At 51.5% G+C, this 22,832-nt stretch overlaps 1 protein-coding gene across 9 annotated transcripts in view; it reads right to left on the bottom strand.

Annotated features, from left to right (window-relative positions):
- TOM1L2 (target of myb1 like 2 membrane trafficking protein) overlaps positions 1–22,832 on the bottom strand; it is a 120,213-nt gene that overhangs the window by 40,421 nt on the left and 56,960 nt on the right. For 7 of the 9 annotated variants that reach the window (XM_044921468.1, XM_021694640.2, XM_021694641.2 and 4 more), the window contains exons 2-4: positions 18,267–18,351; positions 10,909–10,987; positions 3,418–3,567 (exon numbers count right to left, since the gene is read on the bottom strand). In XM_044921468.1, coding sequence (XP_044777403.1) covers positions 3,418–3,567; positions 10,909–10,987; positions 18,267–18,351 — 314 coding nt within the window. The remainder of the gene's footprint in view (positions 1–3,417; positions 3,568–10,908; positions 10,988–18,266; positions 18,352–22,832) is intronic. The other 2 variants (XM_044921472.1, XM_044921475.1) reach the window with 1 other exon arrangement.

Here is a 22,832-nt window from a genome sequence, read left to right as displayed (position 1 = left end):
GCAGGGCCTGCTGGTGTAAGTACTAAACTGGAGCATGGCCATTCCCCACCACCCAGCAATTCTGCTCCCAGCTGTGAGGCTGACCCCTACGGAACCGCTAATATTTTATTATTTTTGACCAAAAAGATGGCAGTTTCACACCTAATATAAATGGATATGCATGCTCACCCAAAGACACCTGCTACCTGTTAATAGCAGCACTTTTCATAATGGCCCCAAATGGGGAACAACAGCATGTCCCCACCATCAGTGGGAAGGATACACAAACCGTGGTGCATTCACCCACAGGGACTTGGCCAGCGATGTGAGCAACGGGAACAGAGGCCGATGGTCAGACCCAGTGACAAGGTAAGCCCTGCAAAGAAGGCGTGGCCGGACACACAGACCTAACAGAGTGCTGCTGCACAGCCCACACAGATGAACTTCAAGAACACGAGAACTCCATCCAGGCTGTGAGGTGAGGGGGTCCTCCCAGGAGGTCGGGGCACTTTGGGTGTGGGTCATATTCTGCTTCATGACACAGGGGCTGGCTACCCAGATACGTTCAGTTTGTAAAAACTTATCAAGTTGTATGTGCTACTTCAATCTGTGATCTCCTGCACATATGTTAGAATTCGGTAAGAAGAAAAGGCTGAAGATGCTGTTCGGTTTTTTGTCCATCCCATTCCAGAAGCCAAGCCAGCCGCCAGCTCTGAATGCTGTCTGCTTTCTTCTGTTGGGTGGCCATGACCAAAGATAAAAGTTCCTCAGGAGCTTTAAAACCTGGAGAGGAAGAGCCATCCCCAGGCAGGTAAGCAAGCCCACCAGAGAGTACCCTTATCCAAAGCCCTTGGCATCTTCCCAGCTGGACCACGCTGACCCTCCAGCGCGTCCTCGCTGGACCAGAAGCCCACGAGGCCCTCAGGGGCCCATCCTGCTCCTGCCCCTGTGGGTGGGCGCGCATGCCGCCACCAAGCCGGCAGGGGGAGTCCTCACGACACCAGCACCGGCCGCTGAGCCCCTGCGGGCTGATCTCAGACTCGGGACTCGGAGTAGGGAGGCAGGGACAGAGGCCCCCACTTTGCAGATAAGGACGCAGAAGCCCAGAGAGGCTCAAATACCTGCTGAGGTTACACAGCCGGGAGAAGCAGTGCTGAGAGCAGGCGGTGACCCTGATGGGAAAGCTGGGCCGGCGTCCCTGGGGACAGTCACAGCTACAGCCACTGCACAAGGCTCCCCAGTGCCCTCGCCAACAGGGGCGTCGCAGATCACAAGCCTGACCACAGCTGTGCCTGTCGGGGGGTGGCCAACCGCCCACCGGGCCTGGCCACAGGAAGTGCTCCTTCCAGGCCTGACTCCAGAGAGACCTTGCCTGTGGCCACTGTGGGCCCGCACAAGGGGTTCAGGCTGGGGTGCCCCCTCTGTTGTGAGCAAAAAGTCACTATTTACTGGCCTGACATCAAATACTAGGGGTGTTGAGGCAGGGGAATGTACGGGGAAAGTCCCAGAATGGGGGAGTCGAGGGCAGAAGTAGGGGTGGGGAGGGTAGAGGGTGAGGTGGTTTGCACCTCTGTGTGTGTGCGTATGTGTGTGCGCACGCGCATGGGCGCGAAAGAAGGAGGGAGGGAGGGAGGGAGGGCGGGAAGGAGAGACATGAAGACACGCCAGGTGGGCAGAAAGAAGAGATAGGGACCACCTAAGAAGGAGGCGGCTCTGCGGTCACCCACACTCCTCCCCTTCCTCAGAGCTTCAGCAAACCATAGTCACCCATTCATTCAGAAAAACAACAACTTACCTATCACCTACTCTACACAGTCAACTGCTCTAGACCCCGGGGATATAATGTCCCTGGACACTCAGGGAACTCAGAGGCAGATGAGAGAAAAGTCAGCCTAGAAGTAGAGAAGACCATAAAAGAGGGTGACAGGAGAGAGGGGATGCTACAAACCTAGGGGTGGGGAGGCCTCTGGGGGCTGTCTGAAGGATGGAGAAGACTTGCACGCAGAGGACGCCCAAGAGAACCTCAGCCAGAGCCCCCCTTTCCTCTCCAGGCTCAGGTGCCACCACCACCTCGGATACCCCGTGCCCACCTCGGATCACAGTGCCTCCTGCCCAGCCCAGCCCACCCCCCTCTCCTCTTGGCTCCGGCAGACAACAGTACTATTGTGCTCGCTGACAAATGTGCCTTCCACCCTGTCACCAGGGGGCTCGGTCTAAAATCCAGATCCCTCTGTGTACACCCAGTTCAGAAACGTGCAGTGGTTCCCCACAGCCCACAGGACAGAGCACCGACTATCAGCATGCACGGCCCACAAGCCCATGACCATCCTTTTGGCCTCATCTTCTGGCCCCAGATATTCTTCATCACACTCTATGCTCCATGTGATGGCTTTAAAGCAGCCTCTTCTCTTTAAGACGTGCAGCTTCATTCCCCAACTCTTGAGGCTGGACCTGGGGACTTCCCTTCTAACAAATGGAATAGGACAAAAGAGATGGTGCGTGACTTCTGAGAGTCAGTCCCAAGGGGCACCACAGCTTCTTTCCCGAGCTCTCTTGGATCACTTGCTCTAGGGACAACCCGCTGCCATGTTATGAGGACACTCAGGAGTCCACACAGCAAGAAACTCAGGCCTCCTACCAATAGTCAGGGAGCAGCTGGGGCCTCCTGCCAACAGCCCTGTGGTGAGCCACCTTGGACGTGGCTCCTCCAGCTCATCGAGCTCGCAGATGAGGCAATTCTGGCTGACGTCTTGACCACAACCTCCCGAGAGCTCCTGAGCCAGAATCACTCATCTAAACTGCTCCTGAATTCCTGACCCACAGAAACAATGAGGTAATAAACATTTGCTGTGTTAAACCCCTAAGTTTTGGGGTAATTTGTTACAGAGCCATTAATACTGAATACATCCCGCATGTGTCACGTGTTCTTGATGCACGTGCTATCCCCTTTGCCCAGGCTACTTCTCACACTGACCTTTCCGCAAGCTCCCCACATCCTTCAGGATCCAACAGAAATGTCATCTCCTCAGTGAACCACTCTTTTAACACTGTCTCCCCCGATCCCACCCCGCCTGCCGCAGAGCTGGCCCCGACCCAATGCCTCACCAGCCCTGCATATGGCTCCAGTACGGCCCTTCCTACTCCATGTTGTCCCTGATGGCTTGGAGGCCTCACAGGGCCCCCCACCTGCCCCTGGGGGCAACAGAGAGCCATGGCACCCAGAATACCAGTGAAGGCTCTGTCAACTGGCTTGAGAGCTACCTCTCAGGGTTTTATTCTAGTGCAATGAGCGGAGAAACAGAAGCATTTCACAACAGGTATTTAAACCCAGGAGGGTCTCCATTCTTTCCTCCAAATGATGGGAAAGCACGAGGACCCCCTGCTCAGGGGCCCCACCTCACTCGGTCCCAACAAACTGGACGAGGGGAGCTCGCCTACCTGGATCAGAGCAAGCACCTTGTCCTGCACAATGGTGGGAGGGTTGTTCTTGGGAGAGATGATTTTGACCAGGACGCTGTCGATGAAATCCCGGTTGGCCACGAGAATGTGGAAGCGGTGGCCACAGTTCTTCACACACGTCTCCAGCACCTGAGGAGGGAGGAGAGGAAAGCAGGGTCACCACCATGGCAGCCGAGTTTCCACCCCGACCCCACCCTTTGCTTCTCCCACGTGGCCCCACCATCTCCTCCAGGGTCACGCAGGGACGGCACTGCATCCCTCCATTCTGATTCAGGCGTCCCTTGCTGACTAAAGTCGCCTGTCCCTGCACAATAATCAGGCAATTAGTTGGTAATTGAGGCACCAGTTTTGCATGAGAAGGATGCTGGTGTTTTAATGAGATCAAAATGACTTGAGCCGTCCCTGAAAATTAGCATTTTAACTCCTCTCTCAGGGCTCCTGGGTGTGAGACATTAGCCAATGGGACTCAGGCTCTGTCACAGAGAGGGCGGCTGTGACAGCCTGAATTGCTGCGTGAATTATTGGCCCTTGGATGTGAGGACGCAAGCAAACACACACAGACACTCACCCTCACACATACACACATACACACGTACACACGTACACGCCCCACACAACCCTGCCTCTGCAACTAAAATTGGCAATGACTAAGGATTTTCTACTCTTTTTTCTTTTTTTGGATTTTCTACTCTTAATAAATGGTTTGTGGGCCTCTGCTGCCAGTCAGCTCCCAGGTCCGTGTTCACTCCAAACCCTGCTCGCTCTTCCCCCGTCTGGAAAAATGAGGTACACAGGTCTTAGCCACTCAAAAGCACAGCGCGTGTGGGTTCTGGCCGGGTGGCTAGTGTGGGCTTGAATCTCAGCTCTGCCACTTCCTCCCTAAATGGCCCAGGACAAGCCTGTCTGAGCCTCAGCTTCCTCACCTGTAAAGTGGGCACATGAGTGCCTCCCTTGCAGGGCTGTAGTAAGGATGAGAGAGTATGTTTGAAGCGCCTAGCACAGTGCCCTGCGTTGGGGGGGGGGGGCAGTAAATGAGGACTATGATGTTATGATTATCATTCAAGAAGCTGCTGTACACACTTGAGGAAAGGAAAAACTTCACAGTCCCCACAGTACAGGGGAGAGGCCCCCTAGAATTCAGGGGTACCCACTGAAAGGTCTCCCCAGCCTTGAACACAGCTTTCTGAAGTTTTATTTTTTAAGATTGATTTTATTTATTTATTTGACAGAGAGACAGACAACACAATGGTGGGAAGGAAAGGAACACCAGCAGGGGGAGTGGGAGGGGGAGAAGCAGGCTTCCCGCAGAGCAGGGAGCCCGATGCGGGGCTCGATCCCAGGACCCTGGGATCATGACCCGCACCGAAGGCAGACGCTTAACCGACTGAGCCACCCAGGCGCCCCATGAACTTCTCAGCTCTCTGTAAACCAGCCCATACAATCACCTGGCCCTCCCCACACCAGCACCCCCCAGTGCCACGGTCAACTAGTGGAAAATGCCTCCTTGGAATGTGCCCAGCAACAGGGGACATTTCTGACTGCCTGAGTATCTTCAGTGGCCCAGACGGAGCTGATCACTGGTTATGTTATGCAGCCCATTCCAAAGGGCTGGGTTCATACAATGAGCCTTGACAAAGCACAGCCATTAGGAAAGGCTCACACCCTGTTTAACACTGACGGAGAGTGGACTACAAGCTGGGCACCATGCGGGAGCCTCCATGTTATGTACCATTTCATTCCAGTCTCACAACGAATTAATTCTCTTTAAGTGGATCGGCCTTCTCCGGAGCCCTTGCCTCCTCACCCACGAAGAGGCAGGCCACAGGGCTACCTCCCCCACCCCCCAAGATCAGCTGGGAGTCCCTCAGATGACAGGCAATGGGTGCCAGATTTCTTGTTCCTTCATCTGGTCCTGGAAATCGCCCGGGAAGGTGGGTATTATCCCATTTTCGGGATGATAAAGCTGAGGCCTGGAGACGCCGGTAACTTCTCCGAGGAGGCCAGAGCTGGCATGTGCCCCCCACCTGACAGCGACAGAGCCAGTCAAAACGGTGCCTTTCCCCACTGCCTGCCTGCCTGCACCATGGGAGGCTCCGGGTTCTGCTCGGCTTGCCCAGTAAGACCCCAAAGCTCAGCTTCCTCAGGTCACCGAGCTTTTCCTCAGCCAAGGGGGCATTCTCTTTCTTAGCCTCTGCATGTGCCTGAATCCGGGTGACCACAAGGTAACTAACATTCTCCCTCATAGTGACCGTGGGGACTGCACAGAGGAACCAGAGGGGTTCTTCTTGCCCTCCGGGAACTCACAGCTTCCCTTCTTTCTAGCATCCTCTAAAACCCTCTCGGAACTTTGCCTAAGCAGGCATCGGGCTGCTGAGACAAGGCAGGTGGCAGGGAGAATGGTTTATTTTATGAGAAGCAGGTGGGAAGGGAGGGGCAGGAGGCTGGGAAGAAAGCAGCTGTGGTGGGAAAGAACATGGCATAAAGGGGAGCAGGAAGGCCAACATGGCAGGGCTGCTGTGGCTCTGTCACCACACTCAGGGCCAACAGTGGGCGAGGACGCCCATCTCACCTTTGGAGAGCACATCCTTGTGTCTTCCAGGAGAGCAGACTTTAAAGTCAGTGTGGCCTAGGCTGGCCCTTGGGGCTCAGATACAGGTTTGGAAGTGCCCTGGATAGAGGTGGTGTGTGCTCCAGAGCAGCCCTGAAACCTAGCAGAGCAGCAGACACAGGAGGTCCTCCCTGGCCGGCAAGGGCCACTCAGCCACTTCACAGACTCTGCCAAAAATGCCCCTGGTAAATGGGTCCCTGTGGGTTGTAGGGCATGAAACACACAGCAGCCATTTTCCAGCAGCCAAAGCCCACAGAGTGACAAAAGGTGCCTCTAAGCAATCAGAAATGGCGGTTTCAAGTCCATACACTGTCTATACACCAAAGCAGAGAACCTCTCCCAGCCTCTGGTGAACTCCTGTTTGGGGTAAATACCAATATCTTTGTCAAAGGCCCACAAGGAGCAGGAGGACTGAGAGCAACTAATACAGTAAAGGAAGACAAACACAGAGAAGCCATAAAAGTAGACATGAGATCACATAACATGCACCAGGCTGGAGCCTTTGGTGTGGGGACAAGGGATCTGCCCATGTCAGAAGGCTCCCAAAGGCATCTCTGGATCTGCAGTGAAGACCTGACCACATCAACAAACAAGCAAACAAAAAACAAAAAACTTAGGCATAAATTTAACCAAGGAAGTGAAAGATCTATATCCTGAAAATTATAAGACACTGATGAGAGAAATTAAAGAAGCCACAAATAAATGGAAAGCTATCCCATGTTCACGGATTGGAAGAATTAATATTATTAAAATGTCCATACTACCCAAAGCCATCTATAGATTTCACAGGAATTGGAGAAAAATCTTAAAATTCATATGGAACCATAAAAGACCCTGAAGAGCCAAAGCAATCTTGAGAAAGAATAATAAAGCTGGAGACATCATAGTTCCTGATTTCAAACTATATTACAGGGCTATAATAATCAAAACAGTATCGTACTGGAATAAAAAAAGACAATGGAACAGAACTGAGAGGCCAGAAATAAACCCATACATAAATATATGGTCAACTAATATTTGATAAGAGAGGTATGAGGGTTCAATGGGGAAAGGAAGTCTCTTTGATAAACAGTGTTGGGACAACTGGATTAACCACATGCAGAAGAATGAAACCGCACCCCTATCTTACATCACTCACAAAAATTAACTCGAAATGGACTAAAGACTTAAATGTAAGACCCGAAACTGTAAAACTACCAAAAGGTAACACATGAAAAAAGTTCCTTGACACTGGTCTTGGCAGAGACTTCTTTTTTTAAGATTTTATTTAGTCATCTGAGACCCAGAGATACAGAGAGAGAGAAAGAGCATGAGCAGGGGGAGAGGTAGGGGGAGAGGGAGAAGCAGGTTCCCCGCTGAGCCAGGAGCCCAACGTGGGGCTCGATCCCAGGACCCCGGGATCATGACCTGAGCCAAAGGCAGACGCTTAACCTAATCTGAGCCACCCAGGCTCCTGCTGGCAGAGACTTTTTGGATGTGACACCAAAAGCAAAGGCAACAAAAATGAAAATGAACAAGTGGGACTATGTCAAATAAAAAGCTTTTGCACAGAAGAAACAATCAGCAAAATTTAAAAGGCACTCTACAGAATGGGAAAAAATATTTGCAAACCATCTATCCAATAAGGGGTTAATATCAAAAATATATAAGGAACTTAACTCAATAGCAAAAAAGCCCCCCAAAAAACAACAAAAAACCAAAACCAATCCAATTAAAAGTGGCCAAAGGTGGGGCGCCTGGCTGGCTCAGTCAGAGCATGTGACTCTTGATCTCGGGGTTGTGAGTTCAAGCCCCATAGAGAGATTACTAAAGTGTAATGACCTCAGAGATTACTGAAGATTACTAAAAAATAAATAAACTTAGAGATTACTAAAGATTACTAAAAATAATAGAGATTACTAAAAAATAAATAGAGATTACTAAAAAATAAATAAACTTAAAAGAAAATGGGCAAAGGACTTTAAATAGACATGTGTTCAAGGAAGATGCACAAATGGCCAACAGGTACATGAAAAGATTCTCAACATCACTAATCAGGGAAATGCAAATCAAAACCACAATAAGAGATCACTTCACACTTGTTAGAATGGCTATTATCAAAAAGACAAGAGACAAGTGTTGGCGAGGATGTGAAGAAAAGGGAATCCTTGTGCACTGTTGGTGGGAATGTAAACTGGTGCAGCCATTGTGGAAAACAGCATAGAGGTTCCTAAAAAAAAAATTAAAAACATAGCTACCATATGATCCAGCAATCCCACTTCTGGGTATGTGTCTAAAAGAAATGAGGGTGCCTGCGTGGCTCAGTTGGTTAAGTGACTGCCTTCAGCTCAGGTCATGATCCCAGAGTCCTGGGATCAAGTCCCACATCGGCCTCCCTGCTCAGCAGGGAGTCTGCTTCTCCCTCTCACCCTACCCCCTTCTTGTGCTCTCTCTCTCTCTCTCTCTGTCTCAAATAAATAAAATCTTTAAAAAATAAAAATAAAAGAAATGAAAACAGGGTATCAAAGAGATATCTGTACACCCATGTTCACTGCAGCATTATTCACAATAGCCAAGACCCGGACACAATCAAAGTATCCACTGATGGATGACTGTATAAAGAAAACGTGATGTATGTGTGGTATTTCTTTATCCATGTATACAAACACACAAACACACACACACACAGGAATACTATTCAGCCATAAAAAGGAAGTAAATCCTGCCTTTTGCGACAACATGGATGGACCTTGAGGTCATTACACTAAGTGAAACAAGTCAAATACAGAAAAACAAACACCCAATTTTCTCACTTATATGTGGAATCTAAAAAAGCTGAACTCACAGTGACAGAGTAGAACAGTAGCTGTGGGGCAGGGGAAATGGGGAGATATTGGTCAAATGGTACAAATTCCCAGCTATAAGATGAGTAAGCTCTAGGGATCTAATGTATAGCATGATGACTATAATTAATAATGCTGTAGTATATACTTTACAGTTAAGAAATTAGATCTCTTTTTTAAAGATTTATTTATTTGAGAGTGAGCAAGTGAGTGCACATGCACAAGCTGGGGGGAGGGGCAGAGGGAGTGAGAGAGAATCCTCAAGCAGACTCCCCTCTGAGCGGGGAGCCCGACACGGGGCTTGATCCCAGGACCCTGAGATCATTACCTGAGCAGAAATCAAGAGCTGGACGCTCAACCAACTGAGCCACCCAGGCGGCTCCAAGAAATTAGATCTTAAATGCATCCCCCCTTCCCCAACAAAGGTAATTATGTGAGGGGACAGAGGTGTTTACTAACCTTATGGTGGTAATCATTTTGCAATATACACGTGTATCAAATCAACACACTGTATAACTTAAACCTACATGTTATATGTCAATATCTCAATAAAGCTGGAGGAGTAATAATAATAATAATAAACCTAACCATCAGGAAAGGTTCAATGATGTTCACCATGTTCTTCCAGAAGGAAGTAAACACAGAGACCACTTTAGAGAGATTTCCATCCTTGGGCGCCTGGGTGGCTCAGTCGGTTAAACGTCCAACTCTTCGGTTTTGGCTCTGGTTGTGATCTCAGGGTCATGAGACCAAGCCCCAAAGTTGGGCTCCATGCTCAGTGCAGAATCTGCTTGAGATTCTCTGCCTTTCCCTCTCCCCCTCCCCCCACTCTCGTGCACTCTCTCTCTAAAATAAATAAATAAAATCTTAAAAAAAAGATCTCCCATCTAACCAACATGGTTACCATGAAGCTGGAAATGTAAAAGGATATGTTTTAGATACCAGGAAACTGCCCAACACCTATAGTTCATTCCCTGGTGATTTTAGTTACTGAAAACAATTCATTTTGGGCATCACTCTGGGTTTAGTGAATGCCATGGCTCAATTTCTGAGACAAAACCAACAGCTTTCAAGTCACTATTTCTCAGCTGGTCTTTTTTGTCTTTATTATTCATACCCCAATTCCCTGGCAGAGAATATCCTCCTAATAAGTCTTGGGTTTTCACTTGGGTGAAAAATCCAAACAGTTTCTCTGCTTTAAAAGGCAACATGTTATAGCTGTTTTGGATAAACAACAAACTCTTCAAACCTGCAGAGAGGCCCACGTGCTGACCTGTTACAGCTTGCATTATAAGAACTCACTGTGGCCCAGATTTGGCCACATCTGAATAACTGTTAGCTTTCCAGACAGAAATAACACCCGAAGTTGTCCCTTTGAGTTTCGTGACATTTTAAGAAAGGGCAAAAATCTGGTCTGTTTCTTCCCGAAAGGAGTCACTAGGCTGACTTTTCCAGAATCTCTGCACCAAAGACCAGTTTTTACCCCCATAATCTACAGCTGGGCACTCACTAGCCCGAAGTCTGGGCAAACCCCCAGACCTCTCTCTGGATTGAGGGGATGATGACATCTGTTTGGGAAGGTTACTGCAAGCAATTGCTTTAACACCTGAAAAGCTCAGCACAGTCCTGGGCAGGTTCTGGGTAGAAGGCAGCAGGTTTGTAAGGAGGGACTTGATACCTAGGAAGGCAACTAGCGAGGCTGGGTCACAGCAGGCTGGTGGTCGGAAGGGCATCCACAGCCAGGCCTTCAGCTTCTCTGCTCTGGGTTTCTGAACTAGTCAGTGCTGCACGTACCTGATCCTCTGCTCCTATGTACCAGCTTGCAGCTCATCCACCACTTTGGGGGAAGGCAGGCAAACCCAAGCGCACTATGGGAAGGCTCTGCTACACCCTGGTGGTGCTCGCACCAAGCCATCCACAGGCCGTGGCTGCCGGAGGCTGTGCTTGAGTGGACAGAGCGAAAGCCCTGGGGGGGGGGGGCAGGGCCGTGAACGTGGATTTCCCCAGACGCTTTCCCACCCCCACGAGGGCAGCACTCACAGTCAATGCCAGCATGACCTCTCTGTAGTTCCGGTTCCCGTTGAGCCGCTTCTTCAGGGCTCGAATGGCATCCTTTGGCCTAGAGAGAAGGACATGTTAAAATCCTTGCACATTCCACTCGGGGCTGCTACCCTACAGAGTCACTCCTGTTTGTGTGAACCAGCATATATACAACGTTGTCTGTTACACACGAAGTATTAGGTGGCATGTTTATACACATAAAAGATCAGAAACAAATGAAGTCTTCATCATTGTGAAACAGGTTAACTTAAAAAAAATTTTTTTAAGTTTTATTTATTTATTCTTTCAGTAATCTCTACACCCAACATGGGGCTCGAACTCACGACCCGAGATCAAGAGTCCCATAGCTCTTCCGACTGAGCCAGCCAGGCGCCCTGAAACAGGTTAATTTAAATCATGTTTATCCCACTATATAGCTGCGGGAAAAAATAAAGACACTCCTTATGCACCAATATGGAGCCAACTCAAAGAAATGTGAATAGAGTTGTGTGCAGAGCAGTGCATAAGGTATGCTCCTCTTTGGCTTATAAAAGGACAACATACATACACACATACATAGTACACAAGCCAGCAGAGGGAAGAGAATCTCTGGAAGGAGCCCCAAGAAGCTGGTAACTCTGGCTGCCCCTTAGGAGGAGAACTGGGTGGCAGAGAGGAGGGAGCGAGAGGTTTCTCACTGGGCTTTTTTGCAGTCCTTTTGCATTTGGCATCACATGCAAATATTCTTTATTCGGAACAATAACTAACCCACTAGTGTGGGGGTACACCGAAGGGACAACAGACAGAGACACAGAAGAAAGAATGGCCAGCTCCCCGTTGAGGCTTGGATGTTCAGCTCCTGCTTAGCAGGGAGTCCGCATCTCCCTCTGCCTCTCTCCCTGCTCATGCTGTCTCTCTCAAATAAATAAAGTCCAAAGAAAGAAAGGAAGGAAGAAAGAAAGAAAACTTAATTAAGTCTCCTCAAAACCCAAAGAATTGTGTGTTTTTAGGTAATGGAGCCGATGTGGATTCCCAGAGGCACGTTCATAAGTTGATTGTTTGGAACCTGGAACACGTTCTTCCTTAAATCACAGTTAGAGCTAGGAGTGAGGGTCCCCAAACCAGCCCTCTAGAAGCAGCTAGAAGGTGCAGCCCTTGGGTCTAACATGTTATTTCGTTTATTCTAAGCCAGGATCCAACAAAGCTGCGGGACTCATGGCTACCTCTAGCATGAAGTCCCGCCCCCAGACGCCCCATCACCTGCACTCCTGAGAGTCCCCAGTCCGCCTGCAGACTGGCCTTTTGCTATCACAAGTGGGCTCCAGCCTTCCCCTGATCTACGTGTCAGAATATCTGGGTCTTTCGAAAGTTGAAGGTTTGTAAGTCAGGGACCTCCTATTCCTACAGCTCTGAAATATTTATGATCTCTTTACCAAAGGAAAACGCCCTTTCAAATATGTGTGAGGAAGCTGGGGGAAGGGACGGTAGAAGGTCTGCTAATCAGCCCTATGTAGTCAGAAATACACAGGAACCAGCCAAGGCTTCTAGAAGAGATTTGAAAACGCCCTGAGTCACCTACTTCCCATTCCCAACTTGAAACGTGGCTGCCTGCAGGAATTCTTGGCTCCTGAGCCCAAAGGCTGATGGGACGAGGCTCTCTGGGGAATGGGTCCCTGCCAAGTGTGTTTACAGCATGGCTGCAGTTTCCAAACAGGGATGCTGATTTCTGCAAATATGGGACTCGACAAGCTCCTGGCTTTGAGGACTGTTTGTGGACTTGAGCTGGTGAAGGTCAGTGGCTGCTGGCCAGGAGCGTGGATTGATTTCCTCTCTCTCCAAGGCTCTGCCAAGCCACGGTCAACCCTGACCCACGGCTGCCATCCTCCTCAAGCCAGCTTCATCCCTCTCCTCTTGAACTTGCACGGAGCAGAAAAATGAGAACAGCCTCCAAGGGCCGCGATCACTTAGAGCTCACAGAGCAGAGCGCACACAGAGTTCTCCCAGTGTGGGGGTGATGGTGGTGGTGGAAAAATCAGAGAGCCAGCAGGCTCCTGGGTTAGAGTTAAAATGGAAATTCATCGGTGGCGGGAAGTACTGCCTCAGAGTGACTGGGTGAGCACAAAAGCAAGTATTTATCTCTCTCCCCGGGGGAGAAGCTTCAGAAAGGAGGATCAAAGTCATGTCAGAGGAATTGCAAAGTTTCAAGCAGCCGCTGCAGATTAGACAGCAAGGAGCTGGAATCAGGGAAAAAGGAGAGAAGGAAGAGTCAAGAGCCAAGATGGAGCAGGGGAGAGGAGCAGGAGGGGAGCCCCCCACCACCACCGTGAGATGCCCCGCCGCCCTGGCAGCTTGCAGCAGGAAGGTCAGCACCCAGGGCCTCACGATCTGGCCTCTGGGCCACCTTCGGCCTCCCCAAGGTCTCCTCCACCCCAGGCTCATAAGAACCCTTCTTTCTAGTCATACTTGAACTCATCTTGTCCTTTGGCTCCAGAAATGCTGCTCTGGAGCCACTTTCTCCCTATTCCCTCCCAGGAGGACATGGCTGCCCTCCACCCCCGCTCCAGACTCTTCCTCTCCCTCCCGGCCTCCCTCCCTCCTCCCCCTCTTCTCAGCTGCGTGCTTACTCCTCCCTGCTCACTCGGGCTTAGAGGCTGGGGCCCAAGGATTCCCTGAGCAAGGGAAGGTCCAGACACGGTCATGAAAATGATCCAGGTTAGCGGATCCTTCTCAGAGAGACACATCAGAGTCACCTGGGGAGCACATACCCAATCCACACACCTGGGCCCGAACTAGGTAGGTCTGGGCAAGGCTTGGTAAACAGGGCCTAAAACATTCCCAGGTAGGTTCTTGAGCCAGGCACTCCTGGTTAATGACCAATGATTCAGGAGACGAGCCCTACGATGGAGGGCACCTCAGCCTTAGACACTTTAGGGAAAGCCCAAGGAGGGGCCTCTGGGGCAGTTCACTCAATCTGCACCCACCAGGACCACAACGTCCCAGAGGTGAAGCTCTGAGTAAGTAAGTGTAGGCAGAGTTTGGGCAGCTGGAGCCAGGTCAGCGTGGGCTTGCATCCTGCCTCTGCCCTTTTCAGCCATGCTGTGAAGACCTCTGGCAAGTGACCAAACCACTCTGGACCTCAGTTTCCTCAACACGGGCTGCCCCTACCTTCTAGGGTTGTCTCGGGGTGCCGCATGAGCTGGTGCAATCCAGGGCTCGCGTGGCGACCTGGCATACAGATGGCAAGCGCTCAGAGCACGGCAGACAGGGGCAGGGCCGTCAACCCACCGGGATCACGACCCAGGACTGGCCAGATGACACTACAGATGAAAGTGGTGGAGGACGTCCCATGCCGTGTTAAGTCTTTAACGTGCAGGTCTTTAATGGAGAAAGAGCACATCCCTATGCAGAGCACGGACCTGGATCCATACATAGGCAGACACTTCGTAATATTTACTCCTTTGATCCTTCTAACAAGCCTATGTGATAGGCACTACTGGTGTTTACACATTTTGTAAATGAGGACACCAAGACATAGGGACACATGGCAAGGGAGTGGAGGGCCCAGAATCCCAGCCCAGGCAGGTGGCTCCAGGCTCCACGCCCCTAATCCCAGGACACCCCCCTTCCCACTCCTGCCCACCAGCCTGCGTGTCCGCCTTCCCGCCTGCCATCCACCTACCTCCCCAGGCGGATGCCCACCTATGCTGCAAGACTCCACTCGGGGTCACCTCCTCCAAGCAGCCTTTGCTCTGGTCTCGCCCAGTGAGCGGCAGCATCTGTCGGCACGCTGTGTTATGGTTATGTTCTGCATTCCCCATCAGATGGAGTCCGTGAGGTCTCCATCCATTTATTCTTATTTACAAAATGCTTGTCAAGAGTCAATTATACATATGCTGCGCTAAGTGTTGGCATAAAATGGCACGTGGAACAGAATTCTGCCCTCATGGAGCGCATGGTCAAGGGGGGCCTGCAGGGGAGACAGCCACTCTAACGAACATCACGCAGACGTGGACATTTACACTGTGATGGGCCTGTTTTCATATAGGGTACTGTGAAATCACGTACGGGGGGACTTGTCCAGATCAGGAAGAGAGGGAAATGCACTTCAAACTAAGCTCCAGTAAAAGACAGAACTGATCAGTGAAAGGGAGAAGTGAGACGGAAACAGAAGGAACACGGGACCGAAACCCTGAAGCAGGAAGGAGCTGAAAGGGCGCCCGAACGTTAGCTGAACTTCAGAGCTTTTCTCCCGCTTAGGAAGAGATTTGACAATCACCTCACTGTGGAGGCTGAGACAAAAAATCGCCACGCGTCCGAGGTGCTCTCACTCAGAACTGCAGGACTGAGAGTGGGCCACTTCAGGAAGAAGGCGAACTGAGTGTTGGGAAAGGAAGGTGACCCACCTCCTAGACCCTGGAAGGAGGCAGCCCGGCTCTCACACCTCCCCACTCTCCCTGCTCGCCCAGACTGTTTGTGGCCCCAACACACTGCCCTTTCATGCTCTTATCTATACTCCGCCTTCTCTTCCTGCCCCACTGAGGCCCAGCCCAAAGCCTGCACCCTGTGCCTGCTGCAATGTGCACGCGCCTCGGCCACAGCCCGCCAGGGCCCGCCAGATGAGCCCCTCAAGAGTATCTGGGGAGCACTAGCCTTGGCATCCTGGAACCGGCTGCACCTCCATCTGTGGGGTCCAATGTGGCTGGACAACCAGAGAAAGGAGGGCATGAGAGGGGGACATGAGAAAGAAGGGAGCCCGTGACTCTGGCATCAGAAATGCACAGCCCCCAACAACTCTGTGACCCGGATGTATGCTGGGCGCCAAGCTGACCACCTATATTTAGAGGCAGCAAGATGCCATCTTTGACCCAAGATGCCCAAACTTACACCTCCACCGCAGGCCCCTGCCCCCAGCTCCGTAGCCATGCCCGCCAGGATGGGGAGCATCGCACCTGGGGGCCTAGCAGGCAGCTCAGAGCGGTAGGATTTTAGCTGACCTTCTGATCTCTGCTCCTCAGCCTGCCCCCTCCCTGTGGTGGCTCAGCCCTAAACACTGGAGTCTTCCTCTCTCTTCTCTCATGCCCACATCCACCTCTGCACACCCCACTGGCTCCACCTTCTAAATATATTCTGAAGCTGAGCATTTCTCCCTCCTCTTCTACTGTCATCCGTATCAAAACTGCCATCATCCCACACCTCCTAACTCGCTTCCCTCTTTCTGCCCTCTGCCCTTCCCACCCCCAGCCAGGCCATTCTGATCATGGTAGCCAGAGTGATCTCTTTAAAATGAGCGTTAGACTTGGGGCACCTGGGTGGCTCAGTTGGTTGGGTGTCTGCCTCTGGCTTGGGTCGTGATTCCGGAGTCCTGGGTCCAGCCCTGCATCAGGCTCCCCGCACAGCTGGGAGTCTGCTTCTCCCTCTCCCTTTGCTGCCCCCCAGCCCCGCTCGTGCTCACTCGCTCTCTCAAATAAATAAATAAATAAATAAATAAATAAATAAATAAATAGGGGCGCCTGGGTGGCTCAGTCATTAAGCGTCTGCCTTCGGCTCAGGTCATGGTCCCAGGGTCCTGGGATTGAGCCCCCATTGGGCTCCCAGCTCCGCAGGAAGCCTGCTTCTCCCTCTCCCACTCACCTTGCTTGTGTTCCCTCTCTCACTGTGTCTCTCTCCATCAAATAAATAAAAAAAATCTTTAAATAAATAAGTAAGTAAATAAATAAATAAAAATGAGCGTTAGACCAGGTCCCTCTCTGCTCAAATCCCTGTACTGTTTGTTTGGATGGGCACATGTCTGACCCCTCCTTGCTCTCTCCATGCTAGCCCCACGAGCCTCTTGCTATTCCTCAAACATACCATCGCGCCCTCTGTCCCAGGACTGCTGTGCTTGCTGCCCCCTCTGCTTGGAAGGTTCTTCCCTGCTGTCATCCTCACACATTACCCCCTCATCTCCTTCAAGTCGCTCTTCAATGTCACCTTCTCAAGTGAGGCTTTCCTTGATTCCTCCACTTAAAATTGCTGACTCCCAGGGGCGCCTGGGTGACTCAGTCGGTTAAGCGGCTGACTCTTGACTTCGGCTCAGGTCGTGATCTCAGGATGTGAGATGGGACAAGTCCTGAGTCAGGCTCCGTGCTCAGCACAAGTTCTGCTTGGGATTCTTTCTCCCTCTCCCTCTGCCTCAGCCCCCACCTCACCCATGCTTGAGTGTGCACACTCTTTAAATGAATGAATAAATAAATAACAAATAAAACCTTAAAAAAAAATGCTAAGTCCCAGCCTTCACCCTCCCTCACTTCATTTCTTTTTTTTTTTTAAGATTTTATTTATTTATTTGACAGAGCGAGAGATAGCGAGAGCAGGAACACAAGCAGGGGGAGTGGGAGAGGGAGAAGCAGGCTTCCTGCCGAGCAGGGAGCCCGATGTGGGACTCAATCCCAGGACCCTGGGATCATGACCTGAGCCGAAGGCAGATGCTTAATGACTGAGCCACCCAGGCGCCCATCCCTGGCTTCTTTCACTCCAGACTTGTCACCAGCTAACCATGTAATGTGACCATGTAACGTAACATGTAATGGCTTCCAGGGCGTGCTCCCTGCCATGCCCTGGGCACTCACACTAGGGCCCAGCATGAGGTAGCCACTCAGTAAATATCTGTTCACTGAGAGCAGGAGCAGCGCCAAGCTGCAAGCCCAGGGCTGCCAGAGTCCGACCTGTCCCCCTGGGTCTGTCCCGCTCAGGGATGGCTGGAGAGGGCGTGGCTACAGTAAATACTGTTCTGTGTGGTGTGGACAGAGGGCCGAAGACACACCAATCTAGGAGAAGCGTAAACAGAACGTAGCTGGAATGCCGAAGAGGATACACAGTGAACAGCTAGAAGAACCGACCTGGCAGGGCAGGGACGGGGGGGCGGAGGCCCTGCCAGACACACCCGCTGCTCTCTGCCTCATGCGGACCTCTCCCTCTATGGACACTGTGGTCCCTCTCCCTCTTGCGGCTCCAGTCCAGCAAAGCAGGACAGAGACAGCCTCATGTTGGTGAAGGAGAATACAGCCAGGGAGGAGGGCAGGATGAGGTGATGACCATGGGGGACCAAGTAACCAGGAGACTTCATTGTCACGGTGATTCAAAGCAGGTCATTAAAAGGGGGGGGCAGGGGGGGGGGGGGGGGGGGGGGGGGGGGCGGGCAGCAAGAGGAAAGATAATGAAGTGTATCTGTTTATTAAATGCCAAAGCAAACAGACTGGAAACAAAACACAAAGTAAAACACCCCACCCTTAAGCCCTGACAGGCTCTGAGTGACCCCCCAGGAGCTGACGAGCTTCATGGAAGATAGTGGGCGGCGGGGGGGGGGGGGGCACACATACCCTTCTTCTGTCTCATTGATAATGTCGCAGATCTCCATGTTCAACGTCCAGTCCTCGCTCTGGAGGGAGCCATCTGTTGCCTTTTCTGTAAAGTCAGAGAGAAGACGGATTTACATTTCTCCCAGAATAAGGGGGCCCTGGCAGGAAACAGGAAGGGCCCAGAACCACCACGTTCTCCTCCCAAGCAGATGGGCTGAGCCAACAGAGCAGTTCTAGGGGTACTGTTTCACCAGGGAACATCTGGGGCGGGGGGGGGATCTGGGCCTGAGTTTTGCAAGATGGAAAGTTCTAGAGATTGGCTGCATGACAGCGAGAAGGTGCTTAACACTTAAAACATGGTTAAGACGGCAATCTTTACATGATATGTGTTGTAACACAATTACAATGTTCAAAAATTAAATTTAAAAAACCCACGGCCCCCTTAAGGTAGGTATTATTCCTTCCCGCATTTAGAAGGAAGGAAACAGGCTCGAAAAGGTTGGGTACTTGGCCAGGATCTCATCACGGGATTGGGGCTGACATGCACTCAATGTCAGGTCTGCCCGTCTCTAAAGCCTAGACATTGCATGGCACCAGCCCACCTGCTAACCAAGCTGGACCTCGGATCTGAGGTTGTAGCTCAGACCAATTCTAACCCTGCCCCATCCCAACTGTGTACTCCATGAGAGGGAGAACATCACCACCATTTTGTTCATACAACCCAGATTTGCACCAGTGCTCAAATAATAAAACAGATGACCTCCGTACATGCTGGAAGTGTCCTTGTTCTTTACATAACATCCCAGAACTCACACATCCAAACAAAGCCTGTACTTACAAGCAGTGACAACGCACTCCAAAAATATAGCTGTTGCTCAAAACATTTGTGCGACAGCTTCGGTCTGCATTTAAAAGCCTCGCTGCTTTACTTTTTGCCAAAAAAAGGCATATCCCCAACTTTTCCGCCCTCTTTGTTCCTCAACCATAGCACCCAAAGACCCTAGACCCACTGGAACAAGCAAACCCCCCCACAAATGAGGAGGACCTGCGTCAGGCGAATGCCAGGCACGCAGCAGACTGGGCAGGGCACTGGGAGATTGGAGGAGCCCATCACCAAAGTCCACGAGGGTGCCAGGCTGGCAGGGACAGAGGTAGTGTTTGGTGAGTGCCTTGTAAAGAAGAGGGAGGTGTGTGTGGAGAGGGAGAGGCAGGGATGAGAACCCATGTCGGAGACTGTGCCCTGCCCCATGCACGGCATGTGTGTGGAAAAGAGGGGCCACGTCAGGAGAGCCACTTCGGGGGTGGGGATAAGAGCCATGGTGGGAAGGGCGGGGGTAGGCCCCCAGGATGGATGGCTCCAAGCACCAGTCAGCTTCGCCCAGAGAAGCAAAGACTAAGGGCAGAGGCCATAGGAAGGCTCAGGAGACAGGCAGGAGAAGCCTCTGGAACGGGCCCAGCGGCGTGCTCCCTTGGCACCGGGCTTCAGCCAGGGTGTGGAGAGAATAAGCGTGTGGGTGAAACGGCTCACGCCTCCAGCCCACCACGCTCCCTGACACACTCAGCTGTCTCCCCTTCAAGGTGTCCACTCCCAGAAGAGGTGACTCCCCAAAAGGCCCCACACAGCAGGGGAGTGTCTGTGGCCACAAACGCAGAGTGCATCCTCAAGATAAAGCCACTCGGCCTGCGGGCGGCGGGCGGTGGGCTTTCCACCCCTCCACTCTCCAGCCCGGGGAGAGGCCAGTGGCCCAAGAGCCTTTGGAGCTGGTCATCTGTCCCTGTCACAGCACCTGCTGCGGCCCAGACTCTCACAAGGAAGAAAGTCTGTGACTGCACTTTGGTAGGGCCATAGGGACACTGTCTTGGGAGGCTTAATGGAGGAAATATTAAATCAATGAAACCTCATTTCCAAGTTCGGTTTAGCAGCAGAATCCATTAACCTTATATTCACCCGCTCCCTTCCTCTAATAATACCAGGAAGGGGTTCAAAGGCATGATAACTTATCCTCTGGGTAGCGCATTCTATTCAATTACTGGGATTCTGAGTTTCCAAGCTAAAAGATATATACTCGTTTTGATTATAAAGAATCAACCCAAAAAGAACGCTGCTTTCTTTTAATTTTGCTGGAAATGCCACATAAATACAACAGTGGGTATTTGGCTCGGCTGAAACAGATGAGGGAAGTCAGGCTGACAAAGGAGCTCAAATCAGTTGATTTCTCTCTCCTCATAAAAGAATTCCCAGCAATGGGAACAAAGTTGTATCTGATTGCCCCTGGAACTGTGGCCACTCAATGTGGGCTCCCTCACTCCAGAGGAAGCAAAATTCAATCTCATTTCTTTTGTCACGTAAATCGTCAAAACCTAAGATAAATCCTGGTGCAACAGCAGAAACACAATGCTCCAGGGAGCAATGGGGCAAGTCATTCCCACCAGCCAGCCCTCGGGACGGATAAAGATCAAAACGCCAGTGACCCTGGCTGCAAAAGCTGACCTTTCGGGAGTTCTCTGGTGAAATGCTAATGGCCAGGGGCTGAGCAGGACAGGGTTGGGCAGGGCAGGGCTGAGCAAGGCAGGACAGAGCTGGACTGGGATGAGCAGGGCAGGGCTGGGCAGGGCAGGACTGGACAGGGCTGGGCTGGACTGGGCTGAGCAGGGCAGGGTTGGGCAGGGCAGGGCTGGGCTGGGCAGGGCAGGACTGGGCTAAGCAGAGCAGAGAAGGACTGGGCAGGGCTGGGCTGGACTGGGCTGAGCAAGGCAGGGCAGGGCTGGGCAGGGCAGGGCAAGACTGAACAGGGCTGGGCTCGACTGGGCTGGACTGGGCTGAGCAGGGCAGGACTGGGCAGAGCAGAGCTGGGCAGGGCAGGGCAGGACTGGGCAGGGCAGGGCAGAGCTGGACAGGGCTGGGTTGGACTGGGCAGGGCAGGGCTGAACTGGGCTGAGCAGGGCAGGGGGGCAAGACTGGGCAGGGCTGGGCTCAACTGGGCTGGACTAGGATCAGCAGGGCAGACACAGCTCCCATTAAACCTTCCGTACAAGACAGTATGCTAGCTTAATGCTGTTGCCATGGCATTTTCCCCATTCAGAAAAGGCTGCCTCCCTCCTGGTGGAGGCTGGGGGTGCCCTGAAGCCTGCCTGGACCTTGCCAGCAAGAAGCACGCTCTCAGGCTTGTTTCTCGGTGCCCCCACCCCTACCCCTATAGCCTGAAATCCCAGGCAGTCCTGCTGGGAGGAGCCTCACAATCCAGGGGCATGGTTTCTTGCTTGCTACTGTCTACACTTTGATGTTAAATATAGTGACTTCAGAGCCGCCAGCACCAGAAGGTAAAAGAGGGCTGGCTTTAGCATTTTGCATTCAGCAACATCCTTTTGGTGAGAATGGAGAAAAAATAGCCAAATGCTCTCCCTCCCCAACAATCAAGGGTGTGGGTAGGCGCCCAGAGGCAGTGGCAGAAAGGAACAGCACAGGGTTGCTTCATGCCAGGTGTAGGGGAAGGAGAGAAGGGGGTTTGGGTGGGCAGGAAGCTCATGGGATAATATGCACCAATAAGAGGAGATGAGCCGGGCGCCTGGGTGGCTCAGATGGTTGAGCGTCTGCCTTCAGCTCAGGTCATGATCCCAGGGTCCTGGGATCAAGTCCCGCATCGGGCTCCCTGCTCAGCAGGGAGCCTGCTTCTCCCTCTGCCTCTCTCTCTGTCTGTCTCTTATGAATAAATAAATAAAATCTTAAAAAAAAAAAAAAAAAAAAAGAGGAGATGAGCCTTCTGGATTACTACACGCTAGTGAGGCAGGTTGGCATATACCAGTCAGGTGGAAAGAAAAATCAATCCTGACATTCTACACAGAGCCATTACTGTCTATTGCTTCAAATTCCTAACATGCTTTGTGAATGTTAATTGCAGCTACTCTCCTTCCACTGGAGAGACAAGAGAACGGATTCCAAATACTCATCCCTATAAAATAGGGATGTCCTTTTCTCTGACAGCTGTCCCCGCTCCTCTTTCACCCCTCCTCAAAGGAAGATAACAGGTAGACAAAGTATGTCTGGCCAGCCTGTAGACTACTGTGAGGCAGCTCACAGTAGAGCCCCACGGTCCCCATGCCCTTTACTCGAGACTGGCAGAGCCTGGGATGGGCCATGCACTGCCCTTGCGGATGGAGAGGGAGATGATTAAGACCCTACCTTAAGAGGTCAGTCTAATGGGAGACGCAGATAGGCAGTCAGTTAAGATACAGGCCAGGCTGAGCTGTGACAGAGGACAAGCACAGCACTCTGGGTGGCTTTGATACCTGTGCCCTGGTGCCAAGGAGCGGGGAGGAAATTAATGGCCCCCCGCACACACATTGTGACAGACAACAGCATGCTTCTTTAAGCAGAACACAAAGGTTGACAAGATAAGCCAGAGAGAACCAGCCAGTGACAGGGTGAAGTCCCAGAGGAAGCTACTAAGCCTCTGTCTCTCACTCCCCAGCTAGAGAGCACCAAGGGAAGGCATGACGTAGAAGAGTGCTTCCCAAACTTGGCTGCAGGTTAGAATCACCAGGAAGATTTTTTTTTTTTTTTTAAGATTTATTTATTTGAGAGGCAGT

The sequence above is a fragment of the Neomonachus schauinslandi genome, chromosome 15 (genome assembly GCF_002201575.2).
Source record: "Neomonachus schauinslandi chromosome 15, ASM220157v2, whole genome shotgun sequence".
NCBI lineage: Eukaryota > Metazoa > Chordata > Mammalia > Carnivora > Phocidae > Neomonachus > Neomonachus schauinslandi.
Note: the sequence above shows the minus strand (reverse complement) of the source record. Positions and strands in the feature narration are given on the sequence as shown.